Source organism: Hordeum vulgare, chromosome 7H (genome assembly GCF_904849725.1).
Source record: "Hordeum vulgare subsp. vulgare chromosome 7H, MorexV3_pseudomolecules_assembly, whole genome shotgun sequence".
NCBI classification, from domain to species: Eukaryota; Viridiplantae; Streptophyta; class Magnoliopsida; order Poales; family Poaceae; genus Hordeum; species Hordeum vulgare.
In genome coordinates, this window is record NC_058524.1 from 461,506,057 (window position 1) to 461,527,119 (window position 21,063).

General features: G+C 45.9%; 1 protein-coding gene across 1 annotated transcript; it reads left to right on the forward strand.

Moving 5' to 3' along the window:
• The first annotated feature begins 17,813 nt into the window (after nucleotides 1-17,813).
• Nucleotides 17,814-19,219, forward strand: LOC123410977 (peroxidase P7-like). Its single transcript, XM_045103897.1, has 2 exons — nucleotides 17,814-18,165; nucleotides 18,256-19,219. The coding sequence occupies exons 1-2, from the start codon at nucleotides 17,944-17,946 to the stop codon at nucleotides 18,997-18,999; spliced, it is 966 nt and encodes a 321-aa protein (XP_044959832.1). The 5' UTR covers nucleotides 17,814-17,943; the 3' UTR covers nucleotides 19,000-19,219.
• Nucleotides 19,220-21,063: the final 1,844 nt, after the last annotated feature.

Consider the following 21,063-nt stretch of genomic DNA (forward strand, 5'->3'; position numbering starts at 1 on the left):
GCATCTACTACTATTACTCCACACATCGACCGCTATCCAGCATGCATCTAGTGTATTGAGTTCATAACAAACAGAGTAACGCTTTAAGCAAGATGACATGATGTAGAGGGATAAATTCATGAAATATGATATAAACCCCATCTTTTTACCCTTGATGGCAACAACACGATGCGTGCCTCGCTACCCCTTCTGTCACTAGGTGAGGACACCGCACGGTATGAACCCAAAACCAAGCACTTCTCCCATTGCAAGAATTATAGATCAAGTGGGCCAAACGAAACCCACAACTCGAAGAGAATTACAAGGATACGAAATCATGCATATAAGAGATCAGAGGAGGCTCGAATAATATTCATAGATAATCTAATCATAAATCCAGAATTCATCGGATCTCGACAAACACAGCGCACAAGAAAGTTACATCGGATAGATCTCCATGAAGATCATGGAGAACTTTGTATTGAAGATCCAAGAGAGAGAAGAAGCCATCTTGCTACTAGCTATGGACCCGAAGGTCTATGGTGAACTACTCACGCATTATCGGAGAGGCAATGGTGTTGATGAAGAAGCCCTCGGTGTCCGAATCCCCCCTCCGGTAGGGCACCAGAACGGTCCCCAGATGGGATCTTGCGGAGACAGAAGCTTGCGGTGGCGGAAAAGTACTTCCGTGGCTCTCTCTGGTTGTTTTAGATTTTTAGAGAATTTATAGGCGGAAGAGGTAGGGTAGAGGAGCCACGGGGGGCCCACAAGCCTCCTAGGCCCGCCCCCGAGGCCGGGGCTAGGGGCTTGTGACCTCCCCCGAGGTCCCCTGCCTTGGTTCTCAAGTCTCCTGTGTATCTTCTGTAATGGAAAAAATCATTCCGCAGGTTTTATTCCGTTTGGACTCCGTTTAATATTCTCCTCTAAAAAAGGTCAAAAACACGAAATAAACAGAAACTTGCACTTGGCACTGAGTTAATAGGTTAGTCCCACAAAAGATATAAAATAGCATATTCATGCATACAAAACATCCAAAATTGACAAGATAATAGCATGGAACCATCAAAAATTATAGATACGTTGGAGACGTATCAGGGGCCGACATGGAGGAGCCGGCGTGGGGAGGGGAGTACGGGAAGAGGGCAACACAGTGGTGGGGGCGGCGCATGGAGGGAGGCAGCGCAGGGAGGGGGAGGGCGCAGGAAGGGGGTGATGACCTACAAGTATAGGGGGTCAATCGTGGTCCTTTCGATAAGTAAGAGTGTCGAACCCAACGAGGAGCAGAAGGATCTCACAAGTGGTTTTCAGCAATGTAAAATCTGCAAGCACTGAAATTGTCGGTAACAGGTGATTGTGTGGTGAGGTGATTCGTAGCAAGCAACAAGTAACAAAAGTAGCAACGGTGCAGCAAAGTGGCCCAATCCCTTTTGTAGCAAGGGACAAGCTTGGACGAAGTCTTATAGGAGGAAAAGCGCCCCCGAGGACACACGGGAATTTTTGTCATGCTAGTTTTCATCATGTTCATATGATTCGCGTTCGTTACTTTGATAGTTTGATATGTGGGTGGACCGGCGCTTGGGTACTTCCCTTACTTGGACAAGCATCCCACTTATGATTAACCCCTATCGCAAGCATCCGCAACTACGAAAGAAGAATTAAGAAAAAGTCTAACCATAGCGTTAAACTAGTGGATCCAAATCAGCCCCTTACAAAGCAACACATAACCTAGGGTTTAAGCTTCTGGCCCTCTAGCAACCCATCATCTACTTACTACTTCCCAATGCCTTCCTCTAGGCCCAAATAATGGTGAAGTGTTATGTAGTTGATGTTCACTTAACACCACTAGAGGAAAAACAACATACAACACATCAAAATATCGAACGAATACCAAATTCACATGACTACTATTAGCATGCCTTATCCCATGTCCTCAGGAACAAAAGTAACTAATCACAAAGCATAATCATATTCATGACCAGAGAGGTAATGAGTAGCATCAAGGATCTGAACATAAACTCTTCCAGCAAGTAATCCAAGTAGCATCAACTACAAGGAGTAATTAACACTACTAGCAACCTTACAAGTACCAACCGGAGTCACGAGACGGAGATTGGTTACAAGTGATGAACTAGGGTTTGGAGATGAGATGGTGCTGATGAAGATGATGATGGTGATGAGTCCCCTCCAATGAGAGGAGTGTTGGTGATGACGATGGCAACGATTTCCCCCTCCGGGAGGGATGTTTCCCCGGCAGGATCGTCCTGCCGGAGCTCTAGATTGGTTCTGCTCAAGTTCCGCCTCGTGGCGACGGCGAATCCATGAAAAATCTCCTCCCTGATTTTTTCCGGACGAAACCCTTCATATATCATAAGAGGGGGGCTAGTGGGCCAGCAGGCTGCCGACAAGCCCCCTAGGCGCGGCCAGCGGGGTCGCCGCGCCTAGCATTTTCCGGACGAAACCCTTCATATAGCATAAGAGGGGGGCTAGTGGGCCAGCAGGCTGCCGACAAGCCCCCTAGGCGCGGCCAGCGGGGTCGCCGCGCCTAGCAGGCTTGTGGTCACCTGCTGGCGCCCCTCTGGCGCTTCTTTGGCCCAGTATTTTTTTATAAATCTAGAAAAAACCATCGTTGATTTTTAAGATGTTTGGCGTTGCGCAGAATAGGTATCTCAAACTTGCTCCACTTTTAGGCCAGAATTCCAGCTGCCCGCATTCTCCCTCTTCATGTAAACCTTGCAAAATAAGAGAGAAAAGGCATAAGTATTGTACCGTGAAGTGAAATAACAGCCCAAGAAGCGACAAATATCAACATGAAAACATGATGCAAAATGGACGTATCAGGGGGGTGCGGGGGAGGGGGCGGCACGGGGGAGGGGTCGACGCAGTTAGGGGGCCGGCGTGGGGGAGGGAGGCAGCGCAGGGAGGGGGCGGCGTGGGGAGGGAGCCGGCGCGGGGATGGAGTGGCGCCGAGAGAGGGAGTCGAGGGGGGGGGGTGGCATCGGTAGGGGGCGGCGAGGGGCGGCGTGGGGTGGGAGGCGGTGCGATGGTGGGGGCGGCGGAATTGAGGGGGTAGCCGCCAGGAGGATGGGCGGCGCGGTGGTGGTGATGTGGCGTCTCGGGGAGTTGTGGAGACGGTTGGGATCGGGGAGAGGGAGAGAGAGAGTGGGGATCGCGGATGATGGGGTGGGGCCGGGGTGAGGAGATGGGGTTGTGTTAGTGGGACATCGCCTTTGATGTACGCTTGGGGATGAGGTATACGGGAAAGAGGGCGTGGACGGACGGCAAAGAAGTCACAAAATGCAAAGGTGACGGCTCCAGGTGCGGTGTCTCTTTGCCGTCTGCTTGGACCATCTTTGCCATCAGTTATTTCTTTGTCATCTGCCTTGTCCATCTTTGTTGTCCGCCAGCATACGGCAAAGAACGCACTAATGGCAAAGAGTATCTTTGCCATCAGACAATTCTTTGCCGTCTGTTTGCCGATAGATGAAGGCAAAGAGTCTCTTTGCCATCAGCTAGCACACGACAAAGATCCGGCAGATGGCAAATTCCCTTGTTCCTGTAGTGTTGTTCCGAAAGGTTAGCACTAATAATAAATGGATATATCTTCTTGTAATAAAGATAAGCATATTTCAAGGTATCAGGTAAAGCCTTAAGCTCAAATACGTGATCTCCTTTGGGTGGAGGAGGATCAGCTAAAATTTCAATAGGTAAATTGTTCTTAAGGATAGGTTACTTATCAAGGAGTATCTTATCTATTTCATTACTTTCATTCAAATGCATGTCATTCTCACGGTCTTGCAAATATTGTTCTAATAGATCGGTAGGAGGTACAACAATAGAAGCAAGACCAATTATTTCATCCTTAATAGGCAATTGCTTTTCATGTGGCTATTTTCTAAACTTAGAGAAGTTAAACTCATGAGAAATATCACCAAAGCTCACTTTGTCCTTATTAGTAGAACAATTATTTTCAATATTAGCCGTATTCAAGAATGGTCTACCAAATATGATGGGACAAAAGTTATCATGTTCAGAACCAAGTACTAAGAAGTCAGTGGGGGTACTTGACTTCTTCGCACAAGACTTCAACATCCCTAACTATCCCAAGTGGCAAAATAGTATCACCGCTTGCAAGCTTAATAGTGACATCAATATCTTCAATTTCTAAGGGTGCTATATCATGCATAATTTCATGATATAGTGTAAAGGGTATAGAACTACTACTAGCACCAATATCAAGCACGGGTTTATTTTTATATAGTTCATCTCATTTGTTTCTAAACAGGTTTTGTAATTCAAGCAACTTGATTATAGAGGAAAATAACCTGACCATCAGTATTATCAACTAGGAGATCTTTAACTATAGTTACATTAGGGTCAACATTTATTTGTTCAGAAGGTGTAGGTGTTCTAACATAACTCTTATTAACCACTCTTGTAGCCTTAGCATGTTCTCTAATCCTAATAGGGAAATGAGGTTTATCAATGTAAGCAGTAGGAATAATTGGATCAACATGGCATACAATTATTTCTTACTTCTTCATTCTAACAGGTTCCTCGGGTAACTGTTCAATGGGAGGATGATATTCGAACCACTTTTACATGGGCAGGCCAACATAGGTAGCAAAAGATTCGCAGAAAGAAGATAATATCTCAGAGTTAAGGCCATATTTATACCTCACTCTTTACCTTCATCGAGTTCCCAAACTTCAGCGTTGCGTTTAGTCTTTTCGAGAAGATCTCATCTGAGTTCAATTGTCTCCTTCGTATAGGAACCGACAGCACAAGCATCGAGTAAGGTTTTATCATCATGAGAAAGTCGACCATAAAATCTTTGTATAATCAATTCCTTCGGGAGCTCATGGTTGTGGCAAGTGGGCATCATAGATTTAAGCCTCTCCCATGCTTGACCGATGCTTTATCCTTCAAGAGGCGAGCGATTATAAACAAAATTCTAATCATGATGAATTAGATGCATAGGTAAAACTTCTGATGAAACTCCAGCTTCAAGCGATTCCAATCCCAAGATCCAATATAATCCAATAGCATGTACCAAATTAGTGATTTTCCCTCCAAAGATAAACGGAAAGCTTTCTCCTTAACTTCGTCTCTGGGTAGATGTGAAAGCTTAAACAATCCACAAATCTCATCGACATATATCAAATGGTAATCAAGATGAGTTGAACCGTTATAAGAATTAGCCAACAGTTTCTCTACTATACCCGAAGGAATCTCATAATAAATATTTTTAGTAGGTCCAACAGGTTGAGGAACAATTTCCTCAACTTCCATTTGAGGCGAAGATGCCCCAAACAAGCCACTCAAAGGGTCACCATTCATAATGATAAGTAATAGTAAATTTCAGTACGTACCAAAAATGTTTCCTTACAATTTCCACTTAACAAAGATGCTTCACTCCCAGGCAAGAGCGCCAGAAAAGAGTCTTGATGACCCACAAGTATACTGGATCAGTCCAAGTCCTTTAAATAAGTAAGAGTGTCGAACCCAATGAGGAGCAGAAGGAAATGATAAGTAGTTTTCAGCAAGGGATTCTGTTTAAGTGTTGGAAGTAATGGTGATAGATAATTTTGTTGCAAGATAATTCGTAAAAAGTGACAAGTAACATTAGTAGCAAAGGTGCATCAAGGTAGCCCAGTCCTTTAAGGACAGGCCTGGAAGTTCTCTTATATAAAGCAAGCGCTCCCGAGGACACATGGGAATTTCTATCTAGCCATGTTCATCATATTAGGTCGATTCGTGTTCGCTACTTTGATGATTTCATATGTGGTGGACCGGTGCTAAGGTGTTGTTCTTACTTGAACTAACAACCTACTTATGATTATCACCTCTTGAAAGGATCCGCAAGTACGAAAGAAGTATTAAGAATAATCTAACCATATCATGAAACATGTGGATCCAAATCAGCCCCTTATGAAGCAACACATATACTGGGGTTTAAGCTTCACATGACAACACTAAGAGAAGTAACAATATCGATATCATCAAAATATCGAACGAATACCAACTTCACATGATTACTTATAGCAAGACTTCTCCCATCTACTTAGGAACAATAACTACTACTCACACATCTTCAACGTATTCAAGACCAGATGTGTATCAATAATAATTAAAGATTTGAACATAATATCTTCCACCAAGTAATCCAACAAGCATCAACTACAAGATGTAATCAACACAACTAGTAACCCAGAGGTACCAATCTGAGGTTTGGAGACAAATATTAAATACATGTGATGAACTAGGATTGGAAATGAGATGGTGCTGGTGTAGATGATGATGAGGATGAGGATTGGTCCTCCCACGAATGAGTAAGCGTTGGTGACGAGGATGGCTTCGATTTCCCCCTCCCAAGGGGAATTCTCCCAACAAAATTTCTCTACCGGAGAGTAAAAGGGCCTATACCCAGGTTTTCGCCTCGAGACGTTGGCGCTTCGTCCCGAAAGATGATTTATGATTTTTTTTCTAGGGTAGAGCACATCATATAGGAGAAGATGGTCGCGAGAGGGTCAGTTGGTGCCGCACAAGCCATCAAGGCGCGGCGAGGGGCACCCTATTAGCTTGTGCCAGCTGGTGGCGCCTCTCTGATATATTTTTGACCCATAAATTCTCAAATATCCTAAAAAAATTATCCGTAAAGTTTCAGGTCATTTGGAGCAAGTTGATTGTTCTGCCTTTTTCTTTGTTTTCCTGTCCAGAATTCCTTTTTCCAGATATTTCACAGAAAAAAGGCATAAGAATTGTATGATAATAATGAATAATGGACAGGATCAACAGAAATATCAATAGTAATCATGATGCAAAATGAGTGTATCACTAACCCTAGATGTGTATTTTCATCCAATCTTAGTATCTTGATAATTGTAGTCTCACTATATTATTTAGAGAGGTCATGCACTAAGGTTTTTTTGTCCTCCCACATGAACAAAAGTTTTAAATATCTCGCTATAGTGCCGCTTTAGCATCGCTATAGAATTTTAAGAGGTCCGGGCCCGCCTCGGGCTGTGCATCCAAGGATGTCACAGGTCTGAGGGATGACATGTGGTCGCTTCCGGGCAGGAGCGGCGCTCCCGACCAATCGGTGGAGGTGGGCAGCATTATTGCTGCATTACGTGGCAGTTCGGCAAGGGCACACATGCTATCTCATGATTCCTCCTCTTCCTGGTCGGCCTCCTGGTCGGTCCAGAGCACGGGATCGGGTGGGGTACGCCTTTCGGTTAACCTCGATCCGGCTTTTGAGCCCTCGGCCTCCCCGCTGCATGCGCGCTGCTTCCCCCAGGCGGAGCCACATGAGCTTTCACCAATACGCACACATGCATGCCTGGCCCACCCGGCTACACCCCCATGCAGTAGTCCGTTTTCCTCATGCAGCAGCGCCGCTACGTCGCCTAGCCCGTTGGCTACCTCAGCTCGTGCCTCTTCGGCTAGTCCGGCTACCCCGTCGCCCATGCTCTAGCAGGTGCTTTCACAGATCCGTAAGCACATACATGCCCCCCTCCTGCCGCTCCCTGACGTGCAAAGGGGCCGGCGCACGCGGCCCATCATCCCGGAGGAGCAGTGCCGACGAAGTGCAAGATTGCAAAGGAATGCCAAGTCCTTGCCATCATCGTACATCGAGCGTGCTCAACAGGTCCTGATGTCCAAGATGGGCATTTGCGAGATCGAGAATGAACCACCAGTTGATTGGTTGCAAAAGTATGCACAACTTTTCCACAGCCTGCTGCCTCTGCATCGCATAGACGCCCTTGCATAGCTATTCTCCCTGGACGTACCATTCGAGGAGTCCTTGGGGTCACTAGAATTCTAGAGGGCCGGTTCGGTGGTTTGTAGGCGTTGTAATGGATAATACAATTCATAATACCATTGTGTGGAACTTGCGGGGTCTCAACAACGCAGCTAGAGGGGCTGCCATGGGGAGCTTGGTTGGTGAAGCTTCGGCATCGGTGGTGTGCCTCCTGGAGTCCAAGCTGGAAGTGGTCGACCAGCGCGTGATATTCTCGTTGTTGGGTCTAAAATTTGACGCATTTGTGGCTCTCCCTATGCATGGCACGGCTGGCGGGATCATCGTGGCCTCGGACTCCACAGTGGTCACGATGCCCGCCTTCCGAATCGACCAGTTTTTGGTCACGGTGGAGATGGCTTTCGGAGGGGGCAATCAGTGGATCCTGACCACGGTTTACTGACCCACCGATGACACACTAAAACCTCAATTCCTGGATGAGCTGCGGACAGTTAGGGTGGCTTGCGCGGGGCCGCGGGCAGTGGGAGGAGACTTCAACCTCATCGTGGAGGCGGCGGACAAAAGCAACAACATGATCATCAGGCGAATGATGGGACGTTTTAGGGGCTTCCTAAATTATTTGGAGCTCAAATAGGCGTGTCTCATTGGGCGACGCTATACGTGGAGCAACGATAGGAACCACCCAACCATGGAGAAGATCAATCGCTGGTTCTCCACGGCAGATTGGGACGTCGGGCACCCGGATCACCTGCTACAGGCCTTGTCCTCCTCCATCTCAGATCACTGCCCGCTGCTCATGTCAACCAATGTCTCCTTCCATTGAAAATCGCGATTCCACTTCCAGAGCTATTGGCAATGAGATGGAACTTGCTGCCTCCGAATGCAGATCCATTCGTGGACCTCTTTCTGCGGCTAAAGGCCACTCTAAGGCACTGACGAGATAGAATCAAGCCAAGATTGGCAACATCAAGGAGCAGATTCTATTGGCAAACGAGCTCATCCTGTGCTTCGATCAGGCGATGGACACGAGACCTCTGTCAAGCGGAGAGGCGTGGCTCCGCAAGCAGCTCAAGAAGAAGGTGCTCGGATTGGCGTCATTGCAGCGGACCATTGCCCGGCAAAAATCTCGCATATCATGGCTGAAGGCAGGCGATGCAAGTGAGGCGTTCTTCAAGATTTTTGCGAGCCAGGGGCGTAGGAAGAACCATATTTTCAGGCTAAAGAATGGGGCTGCGGAGGCAGCCTTGCGGGAGGACATGTGTGCGATGGCGGGGGACTACTATGATGTCCTGCTTGGGGAGTCGGTGCATCGGCAACACATGCTCCGTCTGGCTGCTCTAGGGTTGCCGCCGGTGGACACCGCGACCCTCGAGTCCCTGCTGACTGAAACCCTAATCCGGAACACTATAAAGGAAATGCAGCCCTACAAGGCCCCGGGGCCTGATGGATTCACCACACGTTTCTACCAATCATGTTGGGCCATCATCAAGGATGCGGTGATGAAGGCGGTGCATGCCTTCGACGTTGCAGATGGCAGGGGGTGGACAGGCTTAACGAGGCCTTCATTGTTCTGTTGCCAAAGACGGAGGGGGCGGTAGACATCAAAGATTTCAGGCCCATAAGCCTCATCCACAGCTTCGCCAAAATCATTGCCAAGGCCTTGTCTGCTAAGCTCGCCCCGTTGATTCCAAAGCTGGTAGACCGCAATCAGAGCGCGTTCATATCTGGAAGATCCATCCTAGACAATTTCATGCTAGTACAACGATCCATTCTCACCCTCCACCGCAAGCGAGCACCGGCGATCATCTTCAAAATCGACATCGCTAAAGCCTTTGACAGCATCTCCTGGCCATTCCTCCTTGAGGTGTTGGCCCATCGTGGTTTCGGCCCACACTGGAGAAGGTGGATTTCCACCCTACTCTCGACGACTAGCACACATGTGCTCGTCAACGGCTCGGTCAACAAAAGCTTCTCGCACGGAAAGGGATTGCGACAAGGTGATTCGGTCTCCCCTTGTTGTTCATCATCGTCATGGACGTCCTCACGACCATGTTCAGAAAGGCGGAGTAGGCAGGCATCTTCTCCTTGCTCCATGCACTTGGTGTCCACCATCCCCTCTCGTTATACGCAGATGATGACGTCCTGCTGCTCAGGCCGTTGGCCACCGATATGGACGTGGCAAAACAAATCCTGGAGTGCTTCGGGGAGGCCATGGGCCTACGCTGCAACTTCTCTAAGAGCTCCGCATCCATGATCCGTTATCGTGTGGACGAGGTGCGGGTCATTGTTCAGGCAGCTGGTTGCGCCATCAAGGAACTGCCAATCACATACCTTGGCCTCCCCCTCCCGCCGTGTTCCCTAACCCGCGCCGAGCTCCAGCCGCTTATCGACCGGATCGCCGCCCAGCTGCCAACGTGGAAGGTCGTCCTCCTCCGACGGGCAGGAAGGCTGACGCTAGTGAACTGCAAGCTCTTGGCGATGCCTATATTTCAATTGATGCGCTGGACCTCCCGCCATGGTTCTTCAAAAGCATCGACAAGCTGAGAAGGGGCTTCTTCTGCTGCGGGGTGGAGGACGCCAAGGGGGGTGTTGCCTTGTGGCATGGTAGATCGTCTGCTCCCCCAAGCCGTACGGTGGGCTGGGCGTGCTCAACCTACGGCTTCTCAATCAGACCATGCGTCTGTGTTGGCTCTGGCTATAGAAGACGATGCTAGACAAGCCCTGGGATGGCCTGGAGATAGGCATAATGGATATGGCCACGGGCCTTGGCCTTGCGGCACTTCGGTGCACAATCGGGAACGAGAACGGAGCAAGTTTTTGGCATGACCCATGGTTGAACGGCCGTGCCCTGGCTCAACGAGTACCAAACCTACTGAGCTTCGTTCGACCAGCAAGGCAAAGGATGAGTGTGGCGGAGGCCTTGGATGACCACGCTTGGGTGGACGCGATACGTGGATCACTAACGGTACCTGCCATCACTGAATTCCTCGAGATCTGGGAGGAGGTGCAACCCGTCACCCTTTCTGATGCGTCGGACTCGTTTGCCTGGCGCCTTGGTAGGGAGCTACGCCACCTTCTTCCTGGGTAGGGAGCTCGCACATCTGAAAGGGTGACGGGTTGCACCTCCTCCTAGATCATGGGCTCCAGGCGAACGAGTCCGGCGCATCAAAAAAACCCGTCAACCTGGCACCATGTCCCTAGCGATCGTGGGCTCCCCTAGAGGTGAAGATCTTCGCATGGCTCGCGGTGAGATCTAGGTTGTGGACGGCGGATCAGCTGGCACGTAGGAACATGCCGCACACGGCTATGTCAGCTATGTTGTCAGCAAGATGAGGATACCACTCACATGCTCCTGGGCTGTGCTTACTCCCGCGAGGTCTGGTATAACATACTGCTTCCACTAAGGTTGCACAGGTTCACTCCGGATGGCGCGCAGCCCCTAGCAGAATGGTGGCCACAGATGGTGGAGGCGGCGCCGACAGGCCAAAGAAGACACCTGAATACCATGACCTTGGCCACTTTACGTTTCATCTGGCTTGAGCGTAACAGCCGGGTCTTCGAGCACAAGGCGTCCCCGGCCACGACCACGGTTGCGCTAATTAGGGCCGAGCTCCGTCTTTGGATTCTTGCTAGGGTAGAGGATGGACATCCATTTTAAATTCACTAGAGCGTAGCAACATGCCGGTCGAGGGCGGAGATGAATTGTAATGACCTTGTAATTGGGTTTCCCTCTTCTTCTTAATGGAGAAGACAAGCAACGCTCTTGCATGTTCTTGAAAAGAGGTCTTCTCCTAAGAGGCATAGCTTGCTATTCAGAACTATGATCCTGATAAATGGCTTAATGTGAATGAAATAAAAATAATGGGAGATGACTAAATGCCATGAAAAAGTCAACGAATAATTAACAGGGGTTAGGTGGACGCTCATGGTGAAAATGGGATGCGGGAAGGGGGCACCCATTGGACGTGGTAATCTATAGATTAGGATTATTGAAGTGAGATACAACCACACATAATACACGATAAGAGCAAGTACAATAGTAGAGCCGACTGTCGGCTGTAAGCTCATGCCATGTCACCTATAGCCCATCTTATAGCTAACATGTACAATAGTTGTTTAGAAAAGTGTGCTACTTATTTATTATATGACCCACCTTTCATCCTCACAAAGTGCCTAGGAGCACGTGCTAGAGCTGGCTCTTAACTAAGAGCCCGCTTACCTTCTCTCTCCTCTTCTCTCTTCTCCAACTAAGCAAAAATTATATTACTTTATTCTTTATAGCCAGCCGACTCAGCTCTATTGTACTTGCTCTAATGGAGCCAAAGCTTGGAAATGTGCATCCTAATAAGTGTCCTTCAAACTTGTATGGTTGTATGTATACCCAAGTTTGTCTAACATTTAAAATTGGCTAGACAGTATTGATGCGTAATCTTTAGGATGGTGATCAAGATGTAAATGTGTAGTTTGACCTCTATAACGCCGAGACAACTATGGAAGTTTGATAGTGGTGATGCGTACAACTATTTAAATATACTACTTGGTGCAAAATGTACCAACAACCCAGCTGCTAGTTGCAATGCATTACACAACCAATACAAAATTGTATGTATACTATTATTGCTAGAGCCATCAACACAAATATACTACATCAACTTGATTATTAAGTGCATGAATCTTCTCCAAATGATAGGGGTCAACGCACGAATATTAAGAGTCATGCATGCATATAAAAGCATGAGCAAGAATATAATGAAACTATGAAGATGTAAAAAAAACTACTCCCTCTGTCCCAAAATAACTGTCTCAACTTTGTACTAGCTCTAGTACAAAATTGTATTAAGCTCAAGACACTTATTTTGGGACGGAGGGAGTACATAACAAATATGGCTTGCATGCTTTAATCCTCAATATGACCTCAAATGGAAAAGTGCTCAATATGAAAGTTGTTCGAATCGTAAAGAAGTACAATTTTTCCTTTTAATCATCTCAATCTAAGATTCTATGCAATTTATGGAGCCAAAATAGTGCTCTGCAGTAAAGTTATCCGAGAACCAAAATTTATGGAGCCAAAATTCTGGACTTATCATGAGCTTTACAACATACTAGATCGTTGACGGCGCGCGTTGCTACGCCCGTCTATTTTAGCAATATAATATTAGTGATTGATGCAACTATATATAAATGTAGTAATTTAATCATCATATAATCATACATGATATGTAGGGTAATGGTGTTTTTGACCAGAAATTCAACTCATAGTGTGTGTGTTTGTGCCTGTCTATTTTGTAGTGAGCATGTTAGCTATTGGTAGAACAAATAATTTAAGTAGAATATTAGCTATTGGCATGAGCGCTCAGGAATATGTAGGATATTAAGAAAACAATAGTTTGATTTTGTATAAGAATACTCCCTTCGCTTGGGTTTATTGCATCCCCCTGTATTTGGTGCCAAAACTTTGACCACAAATTTTATTAATAAAACATAAAATATATGCAACAAAAATTATAGTACGAGAATCTTCTTTTGAATACAAATCTAATGGTATACATTTTATAGCATACAAATCATATCTTGTTAGTCGTATAGTTGGTAAAAATTTGACTTAAAATACAAGGAGCCAAATTGGGGAGGGGGTGCAAGAGAGACAATGAGCACTGCATGGACATTTTTAACAGCTACAGGAAAATGGTCATCAAACACTTTTTCTATAAAATCAGAACCACAACGGTACTGACTATGCAAATACAGAAGTTCATATATTGGCCACAATCTACGTATAACTCGGGCAATTTCTGCTCCTCCTTAGTGAACTTCTGCTTCCAAAAGACTGATGAGTGTGTCTTCTTCATGTAGTCCATCATCGTTGTATGTTCAGGTTAAGATTTTTTTTAGCAACAATGATTATAAGCAAGAAATAAGGATGATACAACAACTTAATTGAAAGAGTGAGACGTAGCTTTGTATCAAGCATAACAAAAGGAACATAAACTGACACATCTATTTACTTTTTTGTTACACCTTTATATCAAACTGAAACAACCCTTTATTTTGTTGTTAATAAAGTGCATCTTTTACTTCATTAACATTAGATTTGTATACTTTCAACCGCATTGCTGTATTAAGCATTTTCTCAAGATCATCAAACATCACACTCGTACTGTTGTATATCACATAGAGATTTAGGTCATAACATAATTGTAAGAGCTAAACATGTCGTGTACTGTCGGAGCAGTACTCATACAACTGCCCGAGTAAGAGTCGGTTAGCAGTAGGCTAACCTTATGCATATATATATGCTTGTACCCCTACCTCTTGTAATACAACCAAAAAAAGAAAAGCAATACAAAGGCACGATAAGGGTCTGTTGCAATACATCGATTCGGTGCGTTTCGTCGAGAGTTTTTTTCTTGTTCCGTCAAGTTGATCGGAAGTAACCAGCTCTAGGTGACTCGCGTTGGGAGGCTGCGGCTAGTAATGTACATGGCAAATCCATCCACCTGCTTGCTAGCTTGCTAGCTTTGCATGTACGTGCGTGTGCTGCTGCTCTCGTGTTTTGATAAGCCGATCTAAAAGCCAATAATAATGAACCATACGGTGATTTTAATTGAATAGAAAATGAGTAATACAAGCATCCATATTGCATAAATTATAGGGCCGCTAACACTTTGATTTTATCCTGACTGATTGAGCTTACTGGAATCCAAGAAGGAATATAATAATGGCACTAACAATTCGTTTTTCCAATATAGAAAAAATCAACTTAGCACTAACAACAGTATAATTCCATTCATCCAATTTGTTTCTCCGTGGAGGCAACGCAATAATGTGTGAACACAAGATGGGATTGAACACTATTTATCAAACAAAGCTTAGTGGAGCCAAACTCAACCTGGTATATGATGCACAATCAAACGACAGCTTGCAGTCTAGGACCTTCTGGTTTACCTGCTCGAACTTGAGCATCTGCGCTGCAAAAATATACTTAATAGGACAACAGTTTTTTGGGTGTACATCATGTTCATCCTCTTCTGCGGATACGGCCATAGGTATTGCTCATTTGTTATAGACTCAGTTTGTTCAGCAACTCTCGTGTATTTCGTGATACTAAAAATATCATTACTTTATTAATTACTTTGCACAGCAACAACACACAAGTTCTAAGCTTCACGATAGTATTCAAATTCGCTCCATACAGAGATGTGCTCCTGTAGTTAAGATTCATTTGACATAAGAACCCATTTAGTATATCGATCAAATGGTGGGAGCTAATGAACTCGTCACCTACGCAAATTCTCCTCCACCACCTACTCAAAGTTCACTCCACCACATGAGCTCTCCAGTTACTACATAGATATGTTGACACATTTATTCCTATCCTACCACCTTTTCTCCATGTTCCAAACCCTCTCAGATTGTGACATGAACAAGATACTACACAGGTGTTTGGTGTATCACAAAATGCACTACACCTGATTGTAATCTCACACATGTTTCATTGAAAATTCTACAAAATGCCAATGCGGCCCTACATGATAAATTGCATTCCTCTATTACTTTTATATCCCCAACTTCTTACTATTCATTGCTATGTTCAGATAAATGATTTCTTGTGGACATCTTAATTTAGAGTACATATTTTGCTCTAATATGTAAAGCTGATAAGAATAGAGATTACCCTGAAACAAATTGAAGAATGACCTAAACTAAAGCAAAAATCTTGAAAAAGGGAACCAAGCATCAATAACATAGTCATAGTTAATCAAGATTTTCTTTGACAAAGGAAATGTTCATTGTACGCTCATGTACAAGGTTTTACCTGATTGGTCGGGATTTAGGATGTCCCAATCTGATTGAGGGGTGGATCTTCGTCACCTAAGCTTTGTGCAATATCTCCGCACCAGCGTGAAACAAGAGTCACCACCTGCGCAAAATAGGAATGGAAAGATATTAGCATGGGTGGAAGAAGGGATAGTATAGAAAAGGGGGAAAACAAAGATAGAGGCCGACCTAGCCAAGAAACGTGCTGAGTAAGAGTGGCGATTCAGTTTCAAAGAAAAGGAGCAAGAACGATGATTGAGAGGTTCACGCAAGGAAGCATATATACAACACACATTAGAAAATATAAAGACACACACCTTCATTAATCGCCATCGGCGAGTGGCATACATCATCCACCATGAATGACTCTAGAAACTGAAGATTGATTGGACAACTGGGCTAGGAAAAAGAACTGCAATGGAGCTCGAAATTGGCAGCAGATCTAACGGATCAAATCGACAACGAACGTCCTGAACGCTGCCAAAAACACAAATCGCTGTGAGGCTTCGTGGGGTCGTTCTCCTCACGCACACCACCGCCACAGCCACCACACGTCTTCGCCGGAGCAGCCTCCCCCTCTTTGTCGCCACTGCCAAATTGTACATTTCAGATCTGACATCGCTTGTTGCAGGGAAACGAAAAGGGGAGCAAGACTGGTGAAGCTGCAGAGCAGATCTGGTCGCATCACCTAGCTCGATCAAACTTACGGTTCGGGAGGGGGCTGCAGAAACGGAAGGCTGCAAAGAGGGGGCTGTAGCCGCATCCCTTGTTGCAGGGAAACGGAAGGGATGTGCAGCCAGAGGTAGAGGGAGGTAGCTCGATTGGTCTCCTTTCGGGTTGGGAGATTGGCCAAATGGGCTGGAAAAACAGCCCAAGTCACCAGAGTGCTCGGTTTTTTCTTCGGGAGTAGCAGCCCTTAGGACAATGGCCCAGTTAGCGAGAAGATTAAGATCAGACGGCCAGGACAAGCCAGATCTTATATCTAACGGTCAAAATCTTCAAATGCCTGAGAGAGCTCGGATTAGGTGCAGTTATACTGTCCAAATAGAGCAAAAATTGACCCCAGAGCCTCCGGGCACCTCTGGACTTAACATGAACATTGCACCATCATGCGCGGAATTTTGTCTTGGAACCTCGAGGATACCTCCATGTTATCCATGAGCATTACAAGTAGGCGTGAAGATTGCCTTGGAACCTCCAGGGACTTCCGGGGACGGAGCCTCGGCGTTGGCTTGGAGCTTTCTAGTGTATTAATCTGAAATAGGATAGATGTAATAATTTGGAACAAAAGCTGAGAATTTTATTTGTATGGGAGACGGCCCTTAAATACATAAGAGGTAACAACCTATTGAACAACACACAATCGTCAAACCAATCTATCATTTTTAGCTTTTAGCTTTTCTTCCTCATTTTATTGTTCCTCGTTCTTCGTCGTTTTTCATGCTCGATGACAACAAACGTCGAAGTTTTAGGACGGTAATGCCGACCTAGGGCAGCCCATAGCCGCCATGCTTCGTGATGGGTCCCTCATGGTGTGTGGGGATTTGGGGTGTTGAAGAGACCTCGTCGGCATGTCTTGCGAGTTGCGACCCCATTCCTGGCTTGGCCCCCGGTGACGTGTGCTGTGTATCTTACTGGAGCTGGGGCGGCAATGTGACGTGTTCGCGTCCAAAGAGGAAATTCTTAGGTGCTCGTCTTTCGTTAATATTTCAAATATACAAGGTCGGCTGTAAGGTGTGTTCATACATACCAGGCTTTCAGTTCCAGTGTGGTGTGCTTGGAGTGTGTTTAAAGGATATATTCTGGAACCATGCCAAAATGGTCTGCTAACTCGATCGTGCGAAAAGGTGTACTCGCCTTTTGAACTAGCCAAAACAGTTTAAGTGGACAACTTGCATCTTTTGTGTTTTTACATCATTTCAACGGTTTGTCCCCACACCCTGCGATTCCAGCGAAACGATTGGATTCTCGGCATGGACAATTGCACCATCCAAGCAGGCAACCATGTCGACGGGATCACATCCATAATTTTATGTAATTCAAGCTAGGTACGTGTATTAGTTAGCCTGTCAATTCCCTCCGCTTTTGTTTTCTCTTCTTCCGGTCTAGACCTCGTCAAGGTTCCGGCCAATATGCACGAGGCGGCAGACAGACCGGAGACCTTGTCCGTCGAGCTAATTAACACTGCGAGAGGGTTCGCACATTCGCACACGCGTAAAGGAAGACGCAGCACAAACCGAACTCTATAAAAGCGTATGCTTCCCCACTCGATCATCCATTGCAACTACGTAGCTGATAGTAAGCCATAAGCATCTCGCTCTCTCCCTGCCTGCTTCCTCTGCACCGTGCAGGCAACAATCGCTCTCATCATCAGTCAACCTACAGGCATGGCGTCCTCCAGCGTCCCTTCTTGGGTTGCACTTGCACTGCTCCTCTTGGTTGCTCTCGCTGCCACCGCCAATGGCAACGAGCTCTCCGCGGGTTACTACGAGAACACGTGCCCCAACGTGCAGAGCGTCGTGCGGTCAGTGATGGCTAGCAGCGTCGCCGCCAAGCCGAGGATGGCACCCGCCGTCCTCCGCCTCTTCTTCCACGACTGCTTCATCAACGTATATACGAATCTCTACTTCTATGAGTATATTCTTGCCTACTATGATTCCATCCACTTGCTAATGCGCTCTTCATATATGGCATGACAGGGATGTGATGCTTCCGTTCTCCTGGACGCAACTTCCTTCTCCCCAAGCGAGAAGGATGTGAAGCCAAACGCCTCCCTCACCGGCTTCACCGTCATCGACGACATCAAGTCCGCACTCGAGCACGACTGCCCGGCAACCGTCTCCTGCGCCGACGTCATTGCCCTCGCGTCCCGCGACGCCGTCGCCCTGCTCGGAGGCCCCACCTGGAGCGTGCCCCTCGGCCGCAAGGACTCGCGCTTCGCCGCCGACCCGGAGTCCACCGGGAAGGGCCTCCCCAGCCCGCACGACGACCTCGGCGAGCTCATCACCATGTTCGCACAGCTCAACCTCGACGCTCGTGACATGACCGCGCTCTCAGGTGCCCACACCGTCGGGATGGCCAACTGCGACCACTACAGAGACCGCGTCTACGGCCCCAACGGCGACATCGATCCATCCTTCGCACAGACCACACGGCAGAAGTGCCAGGGTACTTCTGGTAAGGCGCCGTTCGACGTGCAGACGCCGATGAGGTTCGACAACGCTTACTATCGGAACCTTATCGCGCGACGCGGCCTCCTCACCTCCGACCAGACTCTCTACGGCGGTGGAGGCCTACAGGACAATCTCGTGGAGATGTACAGCACTGATGGTGAGGCGTTCGCCAGGGACTTCGCCAAGGCCATGGTGAAGATGGGAAACATACCTCCGCCAAAGGGGATGCCCGTGGAAGTGAGGCTCAAGTGCTCTATGGCCAACTATTGATTTATTTTTTATTTTTATTCTGCGGGTGGCCAATCCCAAATCCATGCAACCCGCGGCCGGCACTATCATACTGGATTCAATTATTATTGTTAAATGTATAAACTGTGACGAATACTCCTGTTTACTTTTTTGTGTGCAGTGTTGTATTAACAGAATGTTGACATAAATATGCACCCAAACATGTTTGTATGTGCAATAAATGGTCTTTTTCGTGTTTGCTTTCACGGAAAATATAATGTGTCCTCCGATTCTAAAGTATAATTGTATTTGTTCTTTTAAAATCAAATGTTTCTATGTTTAATCAACCTTATAGCAAAATATATCAAAACAGACGGAGTACATTTTAAGCACTTCTCGATATACAAGCATATCGAGATATAATGCATCTCGTGGAGTTCCTTAGCATGACCATGGAGCACTCTTGATTCCCGCACTTGAGCTTGGCCCCATTGTATATCGATGTTCTTGATTTATAAATCGTTCATGGGATGGACAATTCGTTTTCACCATTACATTCGTATTGACAAGAGACTCACTACTATATCCCACCAAGCATGTTCCACCAAGTATGTTTCGAGAAAGATAATATAATCTTTCGGTATCTTTTATAATACGGAAATTCGCAGGGGCACGTGAGTACGGGGACACTCGCCTGACAAGTTCTGCCGTTCACTCTTTTTGCCGCGCGATTTGCATAATAATTGGATCTCACACGAGGACATAATAAGCTTTAAGTTTCGAAAAAATGAAATTGTTTTTTCATCTAAAACTGCCAAGTTTCAATCAGGATAACCTGGAGCATTTTTTTATGACGGTCGTAGACACAAAACAATTGATTTTTTATCGGTCGCTCATACTATGCTTTAACATTGAAACTTAACACATTTTTTTAGAAGTCATCAAAAATATATTCAGAATGAATCTTATTTAAAAGCGCTGGTTACGAGAAATATGAATCTGAAAACATAATCTAATTTGGAATTTTCCTTTAAATGATTATAAAACTTTAAAAACCAAAAGCCAAAATAAAAAAGCGGTACCAGGACCTGAGTGCCCCCGCACTTGCATGTCCTATATCCTAATCCATCGTGATGTACTATAGTTACCATCTTATTTTTTGACAATATTACAGAAGTGGTAGTAATTATCGAAACTGCGATGAGTATATTATATCACCAATTCACCATGGTGTATCAACTATCCAGTAAGCACATCACGACCTTAGTGGAAACTAACACTAATAACCATGATAAATGTATCACCTAAAATGTATTTTTCCAAAAGGTCCCTGATTTATTATGAGGACCATCAATAGTATAAATCAACCCAATATAATGCAAATTACATTGAGATTCTTATATCAACGATCACTACCACCGCTAGAACGAGCTGAAGATACGCCGTTGTGGCCGCTCCCCTACCAGAGCCGACATGGCCTTGTCGATGACAAACTGAAAGCCTTCGAGCACACGTCGAGAAGTTACACTCAATGTTCGCGAAAACCTTGAGTTGATCAATTTTGTTTCTGGGTACTGTTAAAGTTGTTAGTTTGGTGCCTCCTATTGGTTCGATAAACCTTCGTTCTTAACCAAGGGAAATATTTTCTGTTCTTGTGCTACATCACCCTTCCTTTTTACGAAAATCCAACAACTCCTACGAAAGTAGCATGTCTTCGTCGAATCCCATTGGATTCGGTCGTTGCTGGTCTTCGGTAGATTTGTTTGGATATGTTCTTCGTTCGTGTTTGTTTAGGTGTTTACAGGTTTGATCCTTCCGGCCGGCGACTTTCTTCATCGGCGATGGTTACTACTCCGGTGCATTGGTTCTATGGGGCCTTAGCATGATGACTTCTTTGACTGTCTACTACAACAATGCTTGTCAGACTTCAGCGAGGGAGGGCGATGACATCAGTGTTACTTTGCTTTGCTCCAGTGCTTGTAGTCGTCGCTAGGTGGTCTAGGGACCTAGTTATAATTTTATTGTGTCTAGTGTTCTTTGTACTATCATGATTGAAGATGAATATATCGGAAGTTTCTCACGCAAAAAAGAGATATCTGCCTCATC

Coding starts and splice junctions, on each gene's coding strand:
- LOC123410977 (XM_045103897.1), top strand. CDS start 17,944: ATGGCGTCCTCCAGCGTCCCTTCTTGGGTTGCACTTGCACTGCTCCTC. Junction 18,166..18,255: donor TCCACGACTGCTTCATCAAC/GTATATACGAAT, acceptor ATGGCATGACAG/GGATGTGATGCTTCCGTTCT.